Source organism: Stylophora pistillata, chromosome 1 (assembly GCF_964205215.1).
Source record: "Stylophora pistillata chromosome 1, jaStyPist1.2, whole genome shotgun sequence".
Lineage (NCBI taxonomy): Eukaryota > Metazoa > Cnidaria > Anthozoa > Scleractinia > Pocilloporidae > Stylophora > Stylophora pistillata.
Genome location: NC_142519.1, coordinates 12204158 through 12224675, shown reverse-complemented (window position 1 = coordinate 12224675; position 20518 = coordinate 12204158). Strand labels below are relative to the sequence as shown.

The following is a 20518-nucleotide window of genomic DNA, read 5'->3' as shown; positions in this document are numbered from 1 at the left end:
TCTAATGCATTTATTGTTTTGTCGAATCGACTCTTATTTAGGAAACTTATTTATCATTTTGGCGCCAAAACGTCTGCCAATCGGAATGGAACAGAAAAAGAAATTTGTAAGATTTGAAACCTCGCGGCTAAACTCTACGAGAACTTTGCAGCAAAGTAAAACTGCACGTGTCATCTTGTATAGACACGGCCATCGTAGTAGCTTTTAAGAAAGTAGATAGGATTTGCACGCGCGTACTGCGTTGTGACGCGGCAAAAACGTATTTCCTGCAGTGTTACCTTAAGATGAATGATTATGTAATCATGGAAGATAAACACACACCCTAACCTTTCGAGTGCATACTTCGACCTCTTCCTTGATTTCGTAAAATTTGACAACTAATGAATATATTTGAATACACTTTCAAACCTTCTAAAATAGAACTAATATTTCGATTCCTTGTCGTTGGATATGAGACTGTAAGAAAGATGGAAAACTCGCTTATGGAAAAAAATAATTTCTTTTTGTAATTAACTTGCCGTCTAAGTAATGTATTATTAAATTAATTACTGCTTTTCTTCTGGAAAAGATAAAAAGAGGAAAAAAGCACTTTCAAAGATGGCACACAGACATAACTGATAACCTATTCAAACAATTTGGTTTTATCGACTGATTCGATTATATGAATTGGTCACCTTAGTGTATGTAATTCTAAAGATGGCGTTTTGAGCGTCAAGGTGAATGACGAAGGACTTACGCTCCAAAATTCAGCTTTAGAATCTCTGTTCGACGATCTACTAACTATGGTTTGATGAAAGTTCCCAAAATCATTCGCGTCCTTGTGGTTGGACGTGAGACTGTTCGGTTCTAGCCTTTGCAATCAGTTGGTTAGTGACCCGTTCCGTCGATCAAAGGATTGTTTTCTGAATGATCATTTGTGTTAACGGATAACATAACCTGCGTGAACTGTTTGTTTTTTGGAATTTCAAAATTTTGCGTCTATTCTTCATCAGTTAATTTCAAGTTTGTGTTGCGCTGGATAGTTAAAAAAAAAAAAAAACCCATTATCTGCAAATTCAGTGGTAGTTACTAAAACTTGATACGTTTGTCATAATGATTTTTTCCACGTGCAATCAAGACCGTGACTTCAGATTGCAGCAACAGTCTCTATGTTGTAAAAATGAGACGATGGAAGGGAGAAATTAAAAGAAGCATACTTTATGTAATCATTGTTTGTGCCCAGAGATTAGGGTAACCATGAGGCTTTTGAACTAGTTTCTTTAAATTATCATTATTATTATTATTATTATTATTATTATTATTATTATTTTACTGTGATTTTTCAATCAGCATTAAAAAAAGGGAAGACTCAAAAATTTATTTCAACAGATGATGGATACTCTACAGGAAGGGACAAAAACATAGCAGTCACGCAATACCTTTACCTACAAAACATGTTTACTTAATCATCTGGAACTGTTTGAGCCGAAATGAAACAATGTCATACAATTAAATTTTTCTTTTGTAAACGTCCTCAAAACTATTTAATAACTTATCCCTATGAGAGCTCCAAAATGTATTGATTGCTTACTTATTTTCCTGTGTGTGGCAACAAGTGTCATTCTTCTAGAGCGGTCCAGTGTAGTAGTGGCGGCTAAATATAGAGAACCCCTCCGGCCGCTTAACCGGGTTTCGTAAGGATCAGTTTTTGTCTTTTGTGTCTTTGCATTAAATTTTTGTCGGTCGGCTTTTTCCCGGTGGTGGACGGTAGGGGGGTGTGGCTTAGACCAACTATCAATGATTATCAACACAATCGAGTGTCTGCATATTCTTCTTCTCTGTAAATTCTATCCTCCCTTATTGTTCGAACATTCCCAAGTGACACATATCGTGGTTTTAAGATCTTGAGACAGTGCCAAAGTAAATTTAATTGCCTGATCTATGAAATGCCCCTTACAAAAGAGCGAACACTAAATTCCCGGCATCGTCCGTTCAAGCTCTAAATGGGATATAGCAGGTCGAACAAACGATCGCAAGCTATTCAACGTTAACTCACCCGGATAAGAAACCTGCTCTGTATGCTAGAACCTGTCTGAATTAACTAACAAATATGAATAACTGAGTTGCGTTTGAAGTGATGAACCAACATTTACCGACAAGTAACAAAAATTCAACTGACTACCGACAAAGTAACGAAATTCTAACCGACAATCGACACATGGACCTCCCTTCCCAATTCAGACCCTCATATTACCAAGAGGTAATTCTTCTGCCAGCACAATTATCAAGGTTTTATCTCCAAGAGTTCATAAAAGCCCGCAGATTAGCAAGCCAACGCAATACATCATGGTTTTAGCTTTTGGACAACATGAGATTGTTCGAGGTTACTGCGGAAACCACTGGTATCATGAAACATGTTGACTAAGACCTCTTTTGTAATTAGCCACCAAGGTTGAATAGCTTAGTTATTGTAGTCAAATTGGCGAACAAAGCTAAACTTTATATTTGTAAATATCGTCATGGAATAGTCGTATCAAATTCCACGGTTCTGCCGTTTCAATATTGAATTATCCCTTATAATAATAATAATAGTAATACTAATAAGCTTTCTCAATTCACTCTGGCGCCTAATTCTTCGCGAAAATAATTCATCTTTGTGAGTTGCCGTTAAGGGCCACCTTTAGATAAATTCAAATGCATATGATTATATATGAATAGAAGCCGGTTCATTTCACTGGAGCCGATGATTACACTGTCTCAAGAATGAATCCCTTGGGCAACCTGCAAGTAAAAATCCGGCACTCAGTCAGAACATGCACAAAGTTCGTCTGTCTCGTTGCTGAACACCATTTTGTTCGGAAGTGAGTGGACAAAGGTGAAACGGTAACACGGTAAACTCAGAAGAAAAAAAAAACTTAGAACCTCGAGAAAAGCGACTCAGAAACTCAAAACTAACACAAAAATTGAAAATCGTGATGACTTGCTTACGAAGCTTCGTGCGCACGCGGGCTAATTGCGCATCCCAGAGCCCTCTGTGGGATAAGTTATTAAATAGTTTTAAGGACGTTTACAAAAGAAAAATTTAATTGTCTGACAATGTTTTCGTTCTGCTCAAACTATTCCTGATGATTACATAAGCAAGCGTGTTATGTAAGTAAATGTACTACGTAAATAAAATGGCTTTGTAGCTTTCGCGGGAATAGTCATTATTTATTCATCTAAAGTATGCTTTAATTCCTTTTTTTCGCTATATGTTGAATGAAAAATGCAAAGCCTCGGTCATGAAACTACTTTGGCTGGCCTCGCTTTACGCGTCAATGGAAGTTCGTTGTTTTCATTTTTGTAGCTTACTACTTCTAAAAGAGGCGTAAGCTACTATGCCGTCCTGTTGAGTGAGTGAGGGGAACAACAGAATCCGAACCCACAACGAACTCTGACGATTTTGATCAGATATTCCCCGATCTTAACTCCTTTTTGTATCTGCGGACTCCTGTCCCCTACAACTCTGCTCCTGTGAAGTCGTTAATACTACGCTATCCAGAGTGTAAGTCCTTCTGTATGTCTGCAACAACAGAAACCTTCTACAATGCTTGGACCTCAGTTCGGTCTTCTCCTATATCGTCCAATTTTCTTACTTCCCGTCGGCGATCGGCGATCGTGATCGCAGTTTTTTTGGCTCCTGCAGGTTTTCTGTCGCATTGCTGCGATTATTTGCTCCACAGACGAAATATTTGCCCCCAAAGGAGTTTTTCTATTGCATTGCGGCGATTATTTGTCCTGCGATTGATATTTTACTCAAAAATTGAGATGAAAGATAAAAATCGCTAAATATTTTCGAATGTCTGCAAATAGGCATGCGGATCAAACTTTAAAGTGAATTATGCAAATATGTCTGTGTGTGAAGAGATCACAAGTTTGTCATGGTTTCTATTAATAGTAAGCAAGACGAAAATGACCAAGAGATATTTCGGGACGACAGTCTTATTCTAAACAGTTCTTGATTTTCTGTCATAAGCAAAAAACGTACGAATTTTCTTACGCGTACATAGCCCACGCGGTGAAATTCATCATGCTTAGATCGTTGTTTAGTTGAGTTCAGGGCAAGAAATTGCGTAGTTGAAAATTCTGAAAGTACCACGATTTGACAAAAAAATCTTGTATTAAACAGTACTTTTTGAACACGTTGTTACTTAAATGTAATATTTACTGGGCAATGGAATCGTCAAATTGTCGCAAGGCCCTGCTTGAAGTCCGAAAGTTCGGTTTCCGCTTTACGGCCACAGTTCGTGTCGCTTTGGAGAATTGTAGTGTCGTTGACTCGAGAGCTTATTCTGTCACCTTTACGAACTTGATATCCATTTTTTTCAAGACAGAGTAATAGATTGCCATTTTATTTTTTTAAGTTCCAGAATGGCTCAGTACGCTAATGTATATTCATGTATCGGTTGTAATTTAGCTGCAGTTACAGATCAAATGAATAGTAACATTGATAGACAAACTATTTGCTCGGCTTTTCGACCAAAAATTCGACCTTTATGCAGCAATTAACGTTTCTATATAAGCTTCGATTTAGAAGAACTTAAATTGCGCTTGTTTCCTTAAAAGAAAAAACATAAAGACTAATGATTGAACAACTTCTCTACTTTAACATAGGTTGGATGTGGGTCAAAAGTGAAAAATTAAACACGTGTTTAAAGGGTCATTCTGAAGATGGCGTTTTGAGCGTCAGGGTGAATGACAAAGGGCTTACGCTCCAAAACGGTTCAGCTTTAGAATGTCTGTTCGGTAAAAATTCACAAAATCATTAGCGTCCTTGTCGTTGGACGTGAGACTGTTTGGTTCTAGCCTTTGCAATTAGTTGGTTCGGTGACCCGTTCCGTCGATCAGAAGCTTGTTTTTGGAATGATCATTTGTTTTTAATCAATTTGCTTTCATCAAACGGCTTCTACAGAGTCAATTGAGAAGGGCTACTTCAATTTGGAACGGCCGAGCCGTGGAATTTGATACCAATATTTCCTGGCGATATTTACAAATATTAAGTTTAGATTTTTTTCACTAACTTAACTACAATAACTAGGCTATTCAACCTTGGTGGTTATCTACAACAGAGGTCTTATTCAACATGTTTTAAGACTGGTGGTTTTCGAAGAAAATTCGACCAACCTTGTCCAAAAGCTAAAACCATGATGTTTTGCGCTGGCTCGCTAATTAGCGGGCTTCTATGAACTCTCGGAGATAAAACCTTGATAATTGTGCAGGAGGAAGAATTATACCTCTTGGTAATATGAGGGTCTGAATTGGGAAGGGGGTCCATCTGTCGATTGTCGGTTAGAATTTCGTTACGTTGTCGGTAGTCGATTATAATTTTCAAGTTGTTCCTTGTCGGTAAATGTCGGTTTATGACTTCAAACTCAAATCAGTTAATAATATTTGCTAGGTAATTCAGACAGTTTCTAGCATGCAGTGCAGGCGTCTTATCAGGGTGAGTTAACGTTAAATAGCTTGCGATTGTTTGTTCAACCTGCCATGTTCCATTTGGAGCTTGTGTGGACGATGCGAGGAAGTTAGTTTTTGTTCCTCTGTAAGGGGCATTTCATAGCTCAGGCACTTGGGACTGTTCCATGTTGCTCTTTAAGGTGATTACCGTTTGAAGACGACCCTTTGTGTTCCTCAACCCAGCTCACTTCAGAGGGTTGTGGCCTGTCAAAGCTACTTTTCAGTATGTTTGCCTTATCGAGAGTTAGAGTTTAGAAAAACTATCCTAGGCTTAGCTGCATTTATTGATAAAGTTCTGAGGGCCCTGGTGCTAAAGTACTTGTAATGCGTTCATAGATAAGTTTAAATAGCCTATTTTTAAAATTAAAGATTGAAGATTGCATGCAGACAGTGATGGTGGATCCAACACTCGAAGTCAAAATTCAAAAAAACATACAGTTCACGCTGGTTATGTTATCAGTTGTGTCTGTCGGAAACTTAAACGGAAAATTCAAGAAAAACAAATAATCATTCCAAAAACAAGCCTCTGATCGACGGAACATCATAACACCACTTCCTAACAGTCTCATATCCAACGACAAGGAATCGAAAGATTACTGTTATTTTAGAAGGTTTGAAAGTGCCACTAAATATAATTAGTAGTCAAATTTTACAAAATCAGGGAAGAAGTCGAAGTATGCACTCGAAAGGTTAGAATGTATGTTTATCTTCCATGATTATATAATCATTGATGTTAATTTAGTAACACCGCAGGAAATAAGTTTTTGCCGCGTCACAACGCAGTACGCGCGTGCAAATCCTGTCTACTTTCTCAAAAGCCACTACGATGGCCGTGTCTATACAAGATGATACGTTCAGTTTTACTTTGCTGCAAAGTTCCCGTGGAGTTTAGCCGCGAGGTGTCTAGACTTTCAAATGTCTTTTTCTGTTCCATTCCAATTGACAGACGTTTTGGCGCCCAAATGATAAATGAGTATCCTAAATGAGAGTAGATTCGAAAAAACGATAAATGGACTAGACTGTTGGGCTTTGGAGCTCTTAGCTTAGAAAACTTCAACAATGCACGCGCGTTAAGCATGAACCAATTGCTAAATTTCACAGGATGGTTCACTTGGGATCATTATCATTAAAAATAACATGATAGTTCACGTGCGATCATCATGAGAAATCACATGATTGTTCACGTGGGATCATCATCATCAATGAATCTCTGTTTGTTCTATTTAGCTTTAACATCAATCCACCCTACCATTGCAGTCAGTTTAGCTTGGTCGGCGACGGAGTGAACTACAACAGATTATCTCAACTCCTAAACAAGTTTTGAAAATCTAGCCATTTATCCTCAACATGTCTCATTCAAAGCAACTAAGTGAAATCTAGTAATTAACTAACCAAAGACAGTTGCAACTGAATCTACCCTGCTAACAAGAAATGACATAAAATCGTCCAAACGCAAACTGCTATGCCACACCCCAAACATGCTCTGTAAACGTTATGACTGACACTAAAATCAAGTAAAGCAGTGATCCTGGCAGGTGAGCTGCAAATTTAGCAATTACAGAAAAGAGGCTTTGAAAAATTTAGGCTTCGACAGGATTCAAACTTGTGCCTACTAGATACCAGTTAAGTTTTGCTACTAACTAACTAGGAGTCTGCACGTTGGTAGCGAGGCAAATTTTTGACGGTTATCCTTTCCCGTGAAGTAATCTGACCTTATTCTTTAATGAAATGAATTTCATTTGACCAGTGGATGAAAATTAGATAAAGCAATGATCCCCGTAGGTGACTTTCAATTTTTCTGGGTGTTCTGACATGTTCTAAAGTAGGATTTGAAATTGTAAAGGGAAAAGTTATTGGAACAGATGCATGCCCCACAGACCACAGACAGAAACATGCCGTACGAAGAACTATTTAAATTGATCCTATTGTTTAGCTTAACTAGTTAACCTGACTTCATGTGTCAGTCATTGGTTCATTTTATTCATTTTTTATGTCTTCGAGTTTCCAACTCACCTTGGAGCGAAATCAGTTCAGTTTAGTGTTTTTCTTTGATGCAATAAACTTTTACCGTTCAAGTATATATTTAAAAGACGGTCAAAGAGTAAGAAAATCAAAATCAAATTCATAGCCAAATACGCACGAATGGTGTGAGGCGCTTCGTGATGATTTGATATGGCTCAAGGGGCTCAAGATATATCTTAATGGTAGAAAAAAACAATTTCCATTATTTGAAATGATTTATAACAATACAGCTAAGGTCTCAGAATTATTAATGTCAGTTGAAATGTTTATTTTCCTTTTCCTTTTTACTTATTCAGGGAATCGCAAACGAAATGAGGACGAAATACTATATGGAAGGCTGTGTCAATGGCCATGAATTCACGATCGAAGGTGAAGGAATTGGAAATCCTTACGAGTGTCTCTTAAAAAACAGAACATCTTAGATTATTTCATTACCGTGCATTACCAAACAAGAGAACATCAAGGGATAGAGAAGGAGAATTCCGCCCAAAGATTAATCAGAAGATTTTCAGTCATAAACCATGAGCTTGTTTCTATTCGAGTTTGCAAATTACCCATGGTCCATGACATCGACTTCTTAATCAACTTCTAGAATCAGGGGAGAAGCTCAGTCACAACTAAACTCATTTACCATACATTAATCTCTGACATGAAAGGTTATGCAGTATTTGTCTTATTGAGTTCGAATTGTGATAATAAGTACTTGGTTCGCTCTACTGAGTTCTCGTGCATTTCCAGTTACACATGAGCCGTTTCTGAAAACAATTTTCAACACACTTTTCATGTTTTCATGTTTAGGGGAACACAGATGAGCGAATTATGGATCATCAAGCCAAAGGGAAAACCCCTTCCATTCTCCTTTGACATACTGTCGACAGCGTTTCAATATGGAAACAGATGCTTCACTAAGTATCCTCCAGGCATGCCTGACTATTTCAAGCAGTCCTATCCAGATGGAATGTCATGTGAAAGGTCATTCATATTTGAGGATGGAGGAGTTGCCACAGCCAGTAGGACCGTTTGGTATAAATGTAATTTCTTGCATGGCAGTTAGAGAACATTTTCAAAAGAAATGAAATCCTCAAGAATATTTTTGACATGGAGCAGGGAGTAGCCATTTTGAAAATGCAATTTAGTTGTGATTCTCTCCCAAAAACTCATTTTGTCGACACACAGGTTGGGAAAAACCACATAAAAAGTATAGTGACCTCAACATATGCAGACTACTTCATTTTGAAAGGATTTAAGGCGTCATCATGTAAGACGACATTTGTGAGTAAGAGGGCTAAAAATGGAAAATGACTAAATTTATGACTAGGCTTTTAAGCATTGCTCTACAGGGTATACACATCGCAGTATTATTATTTGACGCAGCTGCAAGATTGATTTAACCTTTTTTTTGACTGATACCCCAAAGTTTTCTCAATTTTGCAGTCTTGAAGGAAATTGCTTCATCCACAATTCCATCTATCATGGCGTAAACTTTCCTGCTGATGGACCCATAATGAAAAAGAAGTCAATTGGCTGGAATAAGTCTTTCGAAAAAAATGACGGTGTCTAAAGAGCTGTTGAGAGGTGATGTGACTCAGTTTCTTCTGCTCGAAGGTGGTGGTTACCACAGATGCCAGTTTCACTCTACTTACAAGTAAAATTTTCGTGCCTGCATCAGCTCCGACGATTGTGAAATGTCCTCTTTGAATATACGGCTCTCTTCTGTTTTGTGTTTCCAAAAATTAAAGAAGTTAAAGAGAACCCAGGGATGAGGAGGGCCTCAACAGAACGGAAGAGTAATAATTCATCTTAGAAAAAGATATTCAGTATCGAATGAGTAAACTCCACAAGCAACAAAAAGATAACTCATCCCCTCTTCGGCCTAAACCTTTTCTTTTCTACCTTTTTATTTACGCATAAATTCCAATGGCGATGGAAAAAACAACCGCTGAATGATCAAAAGAATTGTTGAGTAAATTACTAAATTAAATTACTAATTAAATTACTAAATACTGAGTAAATTAAAACAAAAGGTTTATTAAAGCTGTTCATAAAGCAAGTGTTGTCTATTTTTGTCGTAGTTGTTTCTAATTGTTCTTTGGTTTTTTTTTTTGTTTCTTTGCCCTTTTTTTCTTTCTTTCTTTTAATTATTTTCTTTTTGCACAGACCAGAGAAGCCGGTCACTCTGCCCCCGAATCATGTTGTAGAACATCACATTGTGAGGACCGACCTTGGCCATAAGGAAAAAGGTTTTACGGTCAAGCTGGAAGAACATGCTGCGGCTCACGTTAACCCTTTGAATATTGATTAAGTCTTTGTAAGATGAAAGCATTTTTATTACTTACAATCAATGCCCTGAATTCATTGTAATTCGAATCAGGTCAACTGAATAATAAAAAGGAAAATTGATATAATAAACTGTATTGTCATTATCTCATTTCCTGCGGCCATAAATGCTCCCTGAGACTAAAAACTGAGAGCACATGTGTTGCCGATTTATTTGCAACTATTTTCCATGACTGCCTACACACCCACAACTCTTTCTCAATAACTGTCATCCTTCCCCTATCGGGTCATGTAATAGGAGAGTCAATTGGTCAGCGCCGGAAACGGAATGAACTGCCAGCCAGAAGAGGGAAGACTGTAATTAATTTATCGCTGAATGAAAGCAATGACACAGAGAAACGGAGAAGAAATTTTAAAAAAAGCAGACGAGAAATAGCGATATGCTAGATGAATGCTCAAATCATAGATTGCTACTGGAGGGGGGACATTTAGGTTTGAGGTGTTCCTTGTTGACCCTTTTTTTAATGCGGTATGGAGGTGAAGAACCGTCAACACATGATTTTTATATGATGGTCTAAAGGAGTACCATAAAAAGGAATTCTGGTCTGTCTGTATTCAAGGATCAGCCTCAACGCTTCTCTCTTAGCCACATACTTTACACTGTTTAAACTTTGTTCACTTAACATTCTCAGGTCAATACATTTCATTTGAAGTAATACTTCTATTTAGTCAAGAACAGCCCAATATGTCTAAAACAGTTTAGAACTTTTAACATAATGAATATTGTTTTTATTTTTGTGGAGTACAGATTTGGTGTAAATAATTGAAAACATTTCCAGATTACAGCTTAACCCTTTAACTCCCATGAGTGACCAAAAGAGAATTTCTCCTTACAATATCAGTACAACATCAAGCAGACAAGTGATGAGAATTAAGAAAAATGTCATTCAGGGGATTATTAGTTGATCCAATACCAAATTCTCTACACTAACATTAAAAGAATTGTATGGTAGACAGTATTGAGAATTACTAATGTGATCACAGGAGTGAAAGAGTTAATGAAACACATTTTTTAACAATTAATAATTTGGTTAATCAGTGGGTTGGAAAGTAGTAGAGGCTACAGCAAAGTAAAATCAAGCAGGAAATAGGGAAATTAGTAGTAAGTGAGGTGATATCTGTGAAAAATCACCATTAGTTCAAAAGAATTTTCAGGTTTGACTGTATGGTTATTGTTTAAGGTTATATCTCTGTTTCCCTACTAATGAGTAATGTTTAGTTTATACTGTTTTCAAATGGGACAACATCTCCGAAAACAGGTGTTTAGAAAAAGTAAATGAAGTCAAAAACCAATTAATAAACAATGCAGTCTAGGTTTATGCTGGCAAAGTTCAATGTCTTAGAATTTATTTACAAAGAACTTCCCGGAAATTTACTAATCCACATGCAACTACAACCATCTGAGTTGCTAAAGGGGCAAGTGAAAGTGGTATAATTGTTCTTCCTACCAGTCTGAACTGCTTGAGTCGCTGATTAAAACGTTCCACATGCACTCTTGCTTTGGCAATCTTCCGTGTGGAAAGATCCTCAGCTGTACTTATATTCCATCTGCCTTTTAAGAATGGTGGTATTTTGATGTCTGCCTGTAGAGGATTAACTAAATCTTGGACTGTAAAACCTCTATCTACAAGCCACATCTTGTGGCTCGATGTGCTTCAAGATTCCACATTCCTCGAAAATTTGCACATCTGAAATATCCCCTTCATAGAGATCTGAAACAAAACAAGCTCCTCCATTTGGGGTTACTGCGATTAAACACTTGAAGGTTTTGGCATGCTTATAAGATGAATAAGTGTTACCCTGCTAGCAAAGCTCCTGGATTTCTCAACCCAGAACTCTGTACAGTCTACACTACATCTTATTATCTTCATTGTTTTAAAGACTGGAGGCAAAAACTTCTGAAGAACTTCTTTTGAAGAGAACATCTCTCTCTTCATATCACGTAAGATTTTATACATAAGCTGAATAAATGTTGTAAACATGTCTCTTATAGAAGTTTCCTAAATTGGCTTTTCAGGGGTACTCAATAAAATAGACAGTGTTTTGATGGTAAAACCCCTTTTAAGTCGTAGCAAGCAGATGAAGAGTCTTTCTTCTGGAGACCACTTACAAGCTGATTTGCGAGAGTCAGTTCGTGTGGCTGTTGGTTCTCTTGCCAAACGTTTCTTGCCACTATGACTCCAATAAGTGAGGTTATCAAGTGGACAAACATCATTTAGAAAATTGAAGAGCAACTTAAATTGACCGCTCAAAAGACCAGTCAAATGTTTCATAGTGTTTGAGTCATTTATGGCAATTTCATATGAAACAGTACTGACCATAGCGACATGATTAATAACATTACTTGAGAGCTTGGTCTTTAGCTCGTTTGTTGTTAAAAGCGTCTCGATCTTTGACTTCAGCTCTGCACTCGACGCCGTTTGTGTGCTCTTGTCCTTCGTTGGTAATTCCTCTTCTCTAAAATAGAGGCTGATAGTTTCGAAAGAAACTGTTTGGGGCTGCGTCGGTGGGAGTAACGAACGTCAGCTTTTGTAATCGTTAGGGTGGCCAATTTACCTTTTCAACTTTGTTGATATATCCAAATTATTTCGTTACTCCCACCGGCGCGAAGGATCGTACATCATACGTATTTATAACCGCAGTTCAAAATATATGAACTTCATATATTCATTGCATCTGATTTATCATCACAGGTTTATTACGAATCAACTTAACGGCCTGCTCCCAGTTGTCTTGTTGGCTCAATTGGTAGAGCGCTGCACTAGTATCGCAGAGGTCAGTGGTTCGAATCCCGTACAGGCCTGATTTTTTTCAAGTCTGATTTCCGCTACTGCATAAATAGCGCTATCTACTGCGAAGGATCGTGCATCATACGTATTTAATACCGCAGTTCAAAATATATGAACTTCATATATTCATTGTATCTGATTTATCATCACGGGTTTATTACGAATCAACTTAACGGCCTGCTCCCAGTTGGCTTGTTAGCTCAATTGGTAGAGCGCTGCACTAGTATCGCAGAGTTCAGTGGTTCGAATCCCGTACAGGCCTGATTTTTTTCAGGTCTGATTTTCGCTATTGCATAAATAGCGCTATCTACTGCGAAGGAACGTGCATCACACGTATTTAATACCGCAGTTCAAAATATATGAAATTCATATATTAATTGTATCTGATATCCAAATTACTTGTCTAAAATAATTTAAATTAGCGTCACTTTCGAATAAATGATCAGTTGTTTCTCCTACAGAGTCGATTTTGAATTGTTTTCTTGTCTTCTTCACTCCTTGTTCGTATGGTCGCTGTTTTGGCGCCTTTCGCTTAACTCGCGACTTAAGGTCAATTTCTTTCTTGGACAAATTCGCCTTTAAAGGCTCAGGAAACTTATCGGTCGGTACTTTCCCACCTGGCCAGTGTACTGCAGAAATGTATGTATTATAATTAACATTTTCCACAGTGAAATTTTCTCTTAAGAGCACGCATTGACCCATCATTGACAACGCTTTAATCCATACTTCGGCTTCGGGAAAGGTATGAATGCCTTCTGCCCGTTTTTTATCAATTCTTTCAGAGAATCTGGTACACTTTCAGGATACCTTGAGTCGTTGTCACATTTTCCCCAACAACAATTCCTAGTTGCGACCGTTTCTTCTTTAAAAGCAAGTATTAGAGCAAAATTAGGTTCTCGATAGTCGTCACGTTCCAAAAACTTTCTCCAAGTGTTTGTCCTAAATTGGCGGGGGGATCCAAACATCACAAATCTATTTTTAGACTATCCGCGCAGCGCTATTGAAGGCTTTGCTGTTTTAGCAAAATCGCTGTTGAGTGCTTTTCATTGTTTCTTAACATGGAGAGTTATGGAGATTAAGACTTTGGAACAAATTGATGCCATCCATGACAATTTGGAAAAACTAAAATCACTAGAGGAAATGCGGGGTCGCTTAACAAAAATTTGCATTTGAACACGATGACTTTGTTTACAAGGATTTCTCCTGCTTACATTTATTAACAAAGCTATGAATTTTTTTTTGCTTCGGAACGATGTATCACAGAAGGCATTTTATGGACTGCAAGTTTTTTGAGTGATTGAAATTAAAGTTATGTGGTAGTGACTTCCACAAGATTTTTTTTGTCAGCAAGGTATACTTGTTTCGTTCGCTACGTTAATCTACTGACGGATCTAATCGCCAATGCTCACATAAGATAATTGTATTATTAATCGAATTGAAACAATCAGCAAATAAACTTTTACTGCTCCCGCGGTTGTTGTTTTTATGAGTACGTTTACAATAGAAGCGATTCACAGTATTAGGTTTGTGCATAGTTAATCGAGGGGACTGGTTATGAAAGCCGGCGAACTTCAAAGGGATAGCTTATTGTTTTGGTTTTTCGAGTTCAACCTAGCGTGACCGTGCATCACATAGATTCAAGATGGCGTCTCACATGTGAGCGTTTGTACTGATGACTGCACGTTTTACGTCTGTAATATTACTATTCCTTCTTAAATACTGCTTGTATGTATCTATAAATGAAGAAGGAATGCCCGGAGATAACTGCTCTGTTTTTGGTTGCGGCTCGTCCCGCAAAACGAAAGGAATCGGCATCTGGAAACTTCCTGCCCCTCGCAATGCTGAATACAAGAAATGGCGAGAACTTTGGCTAAACGAATTGACCAAAACACGCGTTGTAGACAAAGATTTCAAGCGCCAGATCGACAATGATCGTGTCTTTACGTGCGAAAACCATTTTAGGCCCGAGGATATTGAGATTTGTAAGTATTAAATGCAATCTTATAAGTTTAACTACACGCGATCCTAGACATAATCTGCGCGGTGCTTAGGTGCATAGCTTATCAATTAACTTGAGCTTTGATAAACTTCAAACGTTATATTCTGATTCTGTTTGTTTGTGATTGTTTCTACTCTAGTTCAATCTGAAAAGATGCAGAAAAAGAAACCGAAGTTTGGTGCCTTGCCAACAGTAAACATGCCGAAGCGTAGCTTCACAACACCAGTAAATGTGCGTCCACCTCGAAGCGCAGTCAACGAAATCCCAGAAGTGGCCCCTAAAAAATGCTACAGTGACTTTAAAGATCTAGTAAAACGAGTGAAATCTTTGAAAATTCTAAGTGAGTGGATCTTAGAGGCAGCAATCGATCGAATTGTATTGACAAAGGAGAGTTCTCTGCTTGTGTTACCAAAGATTCAGCTCACCATCGATGATAGTCTTGGTTTTTCTGTGTCTGTGTTTGGATGGTTTCTGCCAGATGATCATGCGATTCATCTTGAAACCTTGCGATCCGTTATGAACATCACAGTCTCTGAACTTATCAAGAGAATTGATGTTCTCTTGATTTGCCCTGGAGTGAGACCATTTGAACTGTCATCCGATATCGTACACCACATTATACCGAAGTCAGTGGATCCGTTATTCAGAGATGATTCTGAGATATTCCCACAGCTGGAATATTGGAGAACACGGGACTGTGAAGTTTTGGTGGAGCATGGTGAGCAGTGCTGTGTTTGCTACAAATACTCTCACAAGTCAGAGGTGGATCAGAAAGCAAAGCAAAGAAAGCTTGCAAAGCCTGCTCATTTGTTTGCTCCAGTCTCTCACACAACACCAGAGAGAATAAAGCTAACCCTAAAAACACAGAGGCTTAAGTGTGCAGAACTAGAACGAAAGCTTGAAGAAATGAAATCAGAGATAGAAAAGTCAAGTGTAGAAGTAGACAACCAGTTAAGCAATGACATTACAAGTATATTGGGGACATCCAATGAAAATATCACTCCATTCATGGATCTGTTCTGGCAGCAGCAAAAGAAATTGATGACAAAGAGTAAAACTGGTGTCCGATACCATCCTATGATCATTCGATACTGCTTGTCACTTGCTACCAAGTCCCCAGCATGCTATGAAGAGCTCAGGAAAAGTAACATCCTTGTACTGCCGAGCCAACGCACATTGAAGGACTATAGAAATTGTATACGACCCAAAGCTGGCATTCAAGAGGAAGTACTTGAGGAGTTGAATGTTCTTACAAACAGCTACTTCGATGTGCAACGATACATTGTGCTCCTTTTTGACGAAATGAAAATTTTGTCAAATCTGGTATTTGACAAAGTATCTGGGGAACTAACTGGTTTCCTTGACCTGGGAGATCCTGATATAAACTTTGGAACACTTGAAAAAGCTGACAAGATTGCAAGCCATGCTATGGTCTTTTATATCAGAGGTCTCTGTACTGAGTTGAAGTTCAGCTTAGCCTATTTTGCCACCGATGGGATTACATCTTATCAGCTTATGCCATTGTTTTGGCAAGCAGTATGTGTGCTTGAGTTAGCTTGTAATCTTTGGGTGATTGCAAGTACATCAGATGGAGCGTCACCCAACCGAGCATTGTACAGAATGCACAAAGCTCTTGATGGTAATGCTGGAACTGATGTGTGCTATCGCACTGTGAACCTCTATGCACCCGACAGGTTCATATATTTTTGTTCTGATGCTCCCCATCTCATTAAGACTACAAGAAATTGTGTCTACAGCTCTGGTCATGGTACATGTACTCGGTAAGTCGATATATTTGAAACTATTATTGTAAAGATATAATTTCACAGAATAAAATTTGCACTTTCAATGCATCCATGTTAGAAATTGTATGATTTATTCATATAATTGACAACAGAGTCAAACATTTCCCTTGCTTTTAGTAAGAGGTGAAATAATATAGTCAAGCTAGAATTATTGGTATTTTGACTAGATAACATTAGCTAACATGGTTACTATGGTTACAAACAATAAGATTTTTACGTAAGGAGGGGGGTTGTGATTGGGAACTCCCTTGAAAACTTGGGTGGATTTACATTTCCTTAGTTATTCAAAACAACATTACATTTACAGAATTCATATAATGATTTAGGTGTAAACTACGATAAGGAAGTAGTTTGATTTAGTGATTGATAGTAATAACCAATGTCTTATTCTGTAGGTACATGTGGAATGATGGCCACTATATCCTCTGGCAGCATTTTATCCAGCTGTTTCATCAAGACCTTGACAATGGCCTAAAGCTGCTTCCTCGGTTAACTTATGACCATATTAAGCTCAGTGCTTACTCTACAATGAGAGTCAACCTTGCTGTCCAGATCCTCAGTGCTTCAGTGGCAAATGTTCTTAAGTCATTTGGTCCTCCCGACACCATCGCCACATCTAAATTGTGCGAAATGATGGACAACTTCTTTGATTGTCTGAATGTTCGCAACCAACATGAGCATGTGCGTAAAAGAAAGCCATTTCTCAAGCCATATTCATCAGTGAATGATCAACGGTTTGCCTGGTTAACCAATGATTTCCTTGGTTATTTGAGAAATTGGAGAGAGAGTGTGGCCAATCGTCCTGGTGAGTACACCAACAATGCAAGGAGCAAGATGTTTCTCTCTTGGCAAACCTACGAAGGCTTGAAAATCACAGTTCATTCAGTTGTAGAGGCTACAAAGTTTCTACTTAATGAAGGGATGGAATATGTGCTCACTGAGCGCTTTTGCCAAGATCTCCTTGAGGAGTATTTTGGGAACCAGAGGAAGCTTGGTAGGAGAAGTGACAACCCAGATATGCGTCAATTTGGTTACAACAATAACACCATCAGAGTGCAACGCGTTGTCACCTGTCAGTCTGGTAATACCCGAGGCAGGAAAGACAAAAACAAGGCATGGGTTAATGTCTCAGATGACCCTGTCCCAAAAAGGAAGAAAACTAAATAATGCTGACATTGCTGATTATTATAGCCTGTGTATCTCCAAATGAGTGTGTATCTAACTTAAAACATAGCTTAAAACTTAGGAAAATATAAAAAGTATCAATTTCTTGTTTTGTATCATAGGGTTATTCATAAATATATAGTGAGTGATCTTGTAATTTTAAAATAATACATTAGAGTGAGCATACTTATTCTGTGAGGATTTTGGATTAATAGTTATCTTAGAGACTAATCCCTTGTTTTGATTATCCCCTAAAAATATTTTCTTTCATTGTTCAAGTGTGCTCACTCTATCAGGTTTTTTGTAAATTTGTAAATAGCATTATATCATAACACTGTTTTATTTGGTGTTTCATAAATCAATAGGATTAATTGTTCCCATTTATTGTTGGGAAAGGTTTCTTACTTATCTGTAAACAGTCTGATATATTCCATATCATTTTCATATCAATGTATTCAACTCACAAACATCATTGGTTTTAACAATTGTGCTTTAATAATTTAATATAAGTTTTAATAATATAATACATAAGGACTGACTTTCAAACATTTGCCTCCTTTGTATTTCTACTTGAATATTTGTAGCATAATTCCTGAAATACATATTCTAGGCACAGCGTCAGTCAAACTTATTATGATATTTTTTAAATAAAACAGGAACATTAAATTTACAGAAAAGTCTATTTGTTTTGGGAATTTAAAGAATATTACAGTAATTAGTCTGTTGATGACCTATTGATGTCCTAGCGAAGAGCTTTTGATTTCAGTTGTTTCAATCTAATTTTGTGTTTTTGAATAACGTCCTTCACAAATGAAAAAGAACGAACTCTAACATACAAACTAATAATATTGTGGAGAACATCTTTGGCAACATGGCTACTAATCTCAACTTCAGAGTCGGCTAACATGGCAGAGTGAGATGCGACAACAGTTACATCATGCATTGATCTTGAAATAATATTAGCTAAAGGAATGTTTTTCAGACTGGTTTTACGTGTAGCTTCCCTGAAATAGTGTTCAGTTCTTTCAAAAACAGACTGAGCATTTCTTGTGATCTTCCACAGTCCACCTCGATTCAATGTTGTAGTCAATCTCTGATCTTCACCAATAGGATTGTCCCATTTCCCAGCCATTATCAGTGAGATTGCGTGGTCATTTTCTAGTGTTTTACTTGCTTGTTTGTGCTTGTTATGTAGCTTATGTAGTACATAGCCTCCAATATACTGTAACCCTGACTTCTCTTTATCAGATAATTTCGTCAATGGTTCACATGTGTGAGTTTCTGCTTTTTCTTTGCTATGTGTTAAAAGGCAGTCGGCCACTTTTGAACAAAGTAATGTAGCAGAGTTTCTTGATAATCCTACAAAATGGCTCGAAGCATGCAAGACTATGCTAGCGTAAAAGGCTGCATAAAACCTCTCTGCATTTCCAGACTTTGCCAATTGAATATAAAGCCCCTGAATTTCAGAAAATTTAGGTGTTGAAGATTGTAGAGTGTTGCAGTTGTAGGACCATATCTCGTCTCTGTTTACCTTTGGATAAATTTTGCTGTCTCTAAGTTTCACTTTAGCATTGCCAACGATGCTTGCATACGTTTCCACAGTTAATAGATCTCGATTTTCTGGTTTGTCTGTCTCAGTTTCTTCTGTTTCTTCTGTTTTATCTTTGTGTTTAACAGTGATGTGACGTTTCAGTCCGCTCTTACTCTTACATTTCTTTGGACAATGAGGGCAAGTGACGCTCAGTGGGTGAACCTGCAAAACCAAATTCACGATCAACATCACACACTACTTAGGTTCATAAATCATCTTTAAATCAACAGCTGATAAAATAACGTTTAGGCAAGAAATGGTTTATAAATAGAGCCCGAAATAAGAGTGATTGATCGAAAGCATGATGTCGAAAGCTAGTCTGTTCGACCTTCATGTTCAATCTTCCTTTTTGACGTTTTTAGGCTATATTTTAACTATTAAAACAGATTCTATAGCTTACATCAGCAGCTGCTTCTCTGAAGTACTCATCAAGGTCTTCTTCTTCTTCTAAAACTCCTAAAATTGCCTCTAAATCGTCTCCAAAGAAGAACATGTCATCACACGCGTCCGCCATGTTGTTTTTAGATGCACGGTCAATGTCACGTGACGGTGCATCTCAACCTCAAAACCCAAACAATAGGCCGGTCCTTTGAAGTTCGCCGGCTTTCATAACCAGTCCCCTCGATTAACTATGGTTTGTGCTTTAAATAGATATTTTTAAGTTCACTCGAAAGATAAGTATAAACTGTAACAAGCCTGGTTATCGTTTATGCGCGGTCCACCACTTCAAGCCTGACTGACACTCTATGCCAAAACTTAATCTCGTTCCCAGGCTTTGTCCACCACATTGCTCGGTAGCCCAATTAAAAAGTGCTACGTAACGCCTATTGTGCATTTTACTGCACAGAAAAGCCGAACGGAATCGCTGATTCTGGCCCTTTACGGCCAGAATAATAATTACGACTTTGTCTCTGACGAATAGGTGGCAGTACGCATTATTACAGCCTACGAGCAGGTCGTTGTTTGGTCTCGTCACGCAAAGTTGTAGAGAGAGCGTTGCGCGACGAGTTCAAACTAGGGCTGTGGAGGGGACTGCGGTTAGCGTGGTGCCAATGCAATTTATTTTTGCCAACAATTATTCAGACACCAGCAGTAGTTACTTAGCGTCCCATTTCAACCCACATACCCAGAAAAATAACTCCCGCATGCGTAGTATGCCTATGTTTACGAAAGGTGACAAATTTCTTTCAGAATGAGGTACCTTTGATTGGCTCAGCCGCTGTCGGAGATGTTTGGGCAGAAAATGCCCAAGACCAGGAAAATTCATACACACATTTTTTGGGGACTTGTTTAACCGATCTTTCTTTTTCTAGTACCTATTTCGTTCAGCAGAAGA

General features: G+C 37.9%; 2 protein-coding genes and 2 pseudogenes across 3 annotated transcripts; 2 read left to right on the top strand and 2 right to left on the bottom strand.

The window, feature by feature from the left end:
* The first annotated feature begins 7793 nt into the window (after positions 1-7793).
* On the top strand, positions 7794-9818 carry LOC148741259 (GFP-like fluorescent chromoprotein amFP486; annotated as a pseudogene). Its single transcript, XR_015992879.1, has 4 exons — positions 7794-7891; positions 8296-8520; positions 8932-9142; positions 9655-9818. The product of XR_015992879.1 is annotated as a GFP-like fluorescent chromoprotein amFP486 (transcript).
* Positions 9819-11152: 1334 nt separating this feature from the next.
* On the bottom strand, positions 11153-13325 carry LOC111319541 (uncharacterized; annotated as a pseudogene).
* An 820-nt stretch (positions 13326-14145) lies between these two features.
* On the top strand, positions 14146-18207 carry LOC148741258 (uncharacterized). The gene is made up of 3 exons (XM_088737245.1): positions 14146-14605; positions 14762-16403; positions 16823-18207. The coding sequence occupies exons 1-3, from the start codon at positions 14296-14298 to the stop codon at positions 17592-17594; spliced, it is 2724 nt and encodes a 907-aa protein (XP_088593371.1). The 5' UTR covers positions 14146-14295; the 3' UTR covers positions 17595-18207.
* On the bottom strand, positions 18064-19817 carry LOC148741257 (uncharacterized). The gene is made up of 2 exons (XM_088737345.1): positions 19583-19817; positions 18064-19344 (listed from the first exon to the last, which is right to left on the bottom strand). Exons 1-2 carry the CDS (start codon positions 19694-19696, stop codon positions 18334-18336), a joined length of 1125 nt encoding a protein of 374 aa, XP_088593471.1. The 5' UTR covers positions 19697-19817; the 3' UTR covers positions 18064-18333.
* Between the last annotated feature and the right edge of the window lie 701 nt (positions 19818-20518).

Excerpts from the sequence above, each read along its gene's own strand:
- LOC148741258 (XM_088737245.1), top strand. The coding sequence starts at position 14,296 with ATGACTGCACGTTTTACGTCTGTAATATTACTATTCCTTCTTAAATAC. Across the intron at positions 14,606-14,761 it reads GCCCGAGGATATTGAGATTT|TTCAATCTGAAAAGATGCAG; the intron begins GTAAGTATTAAA and ends TTTCTACTCTAG. Across the intron at positions 16,404-16,822 it reads GGTCATGGTACATGTACTCG|GTACATGTGGAATGATGGCC; the intron begins GTAAGTCGATAT and ends CTTATTCTGTAG.
- LOC148741257 (XM_088737345.1), bottom strand. The coding sequence starts at position 19,696 with ATGGCGGACGCGTGTGATGACATGTTCTTCTTTGGAGACGATTTAGAG. Across the intron at positions 19,345-19,582 it reads TCAGAGAAGCAGCTGCTGAT|GTTCACCCACTGAGCGTCAC; the intron begins GTAAGCTATAGA and ends TTGGTTTTGCAG.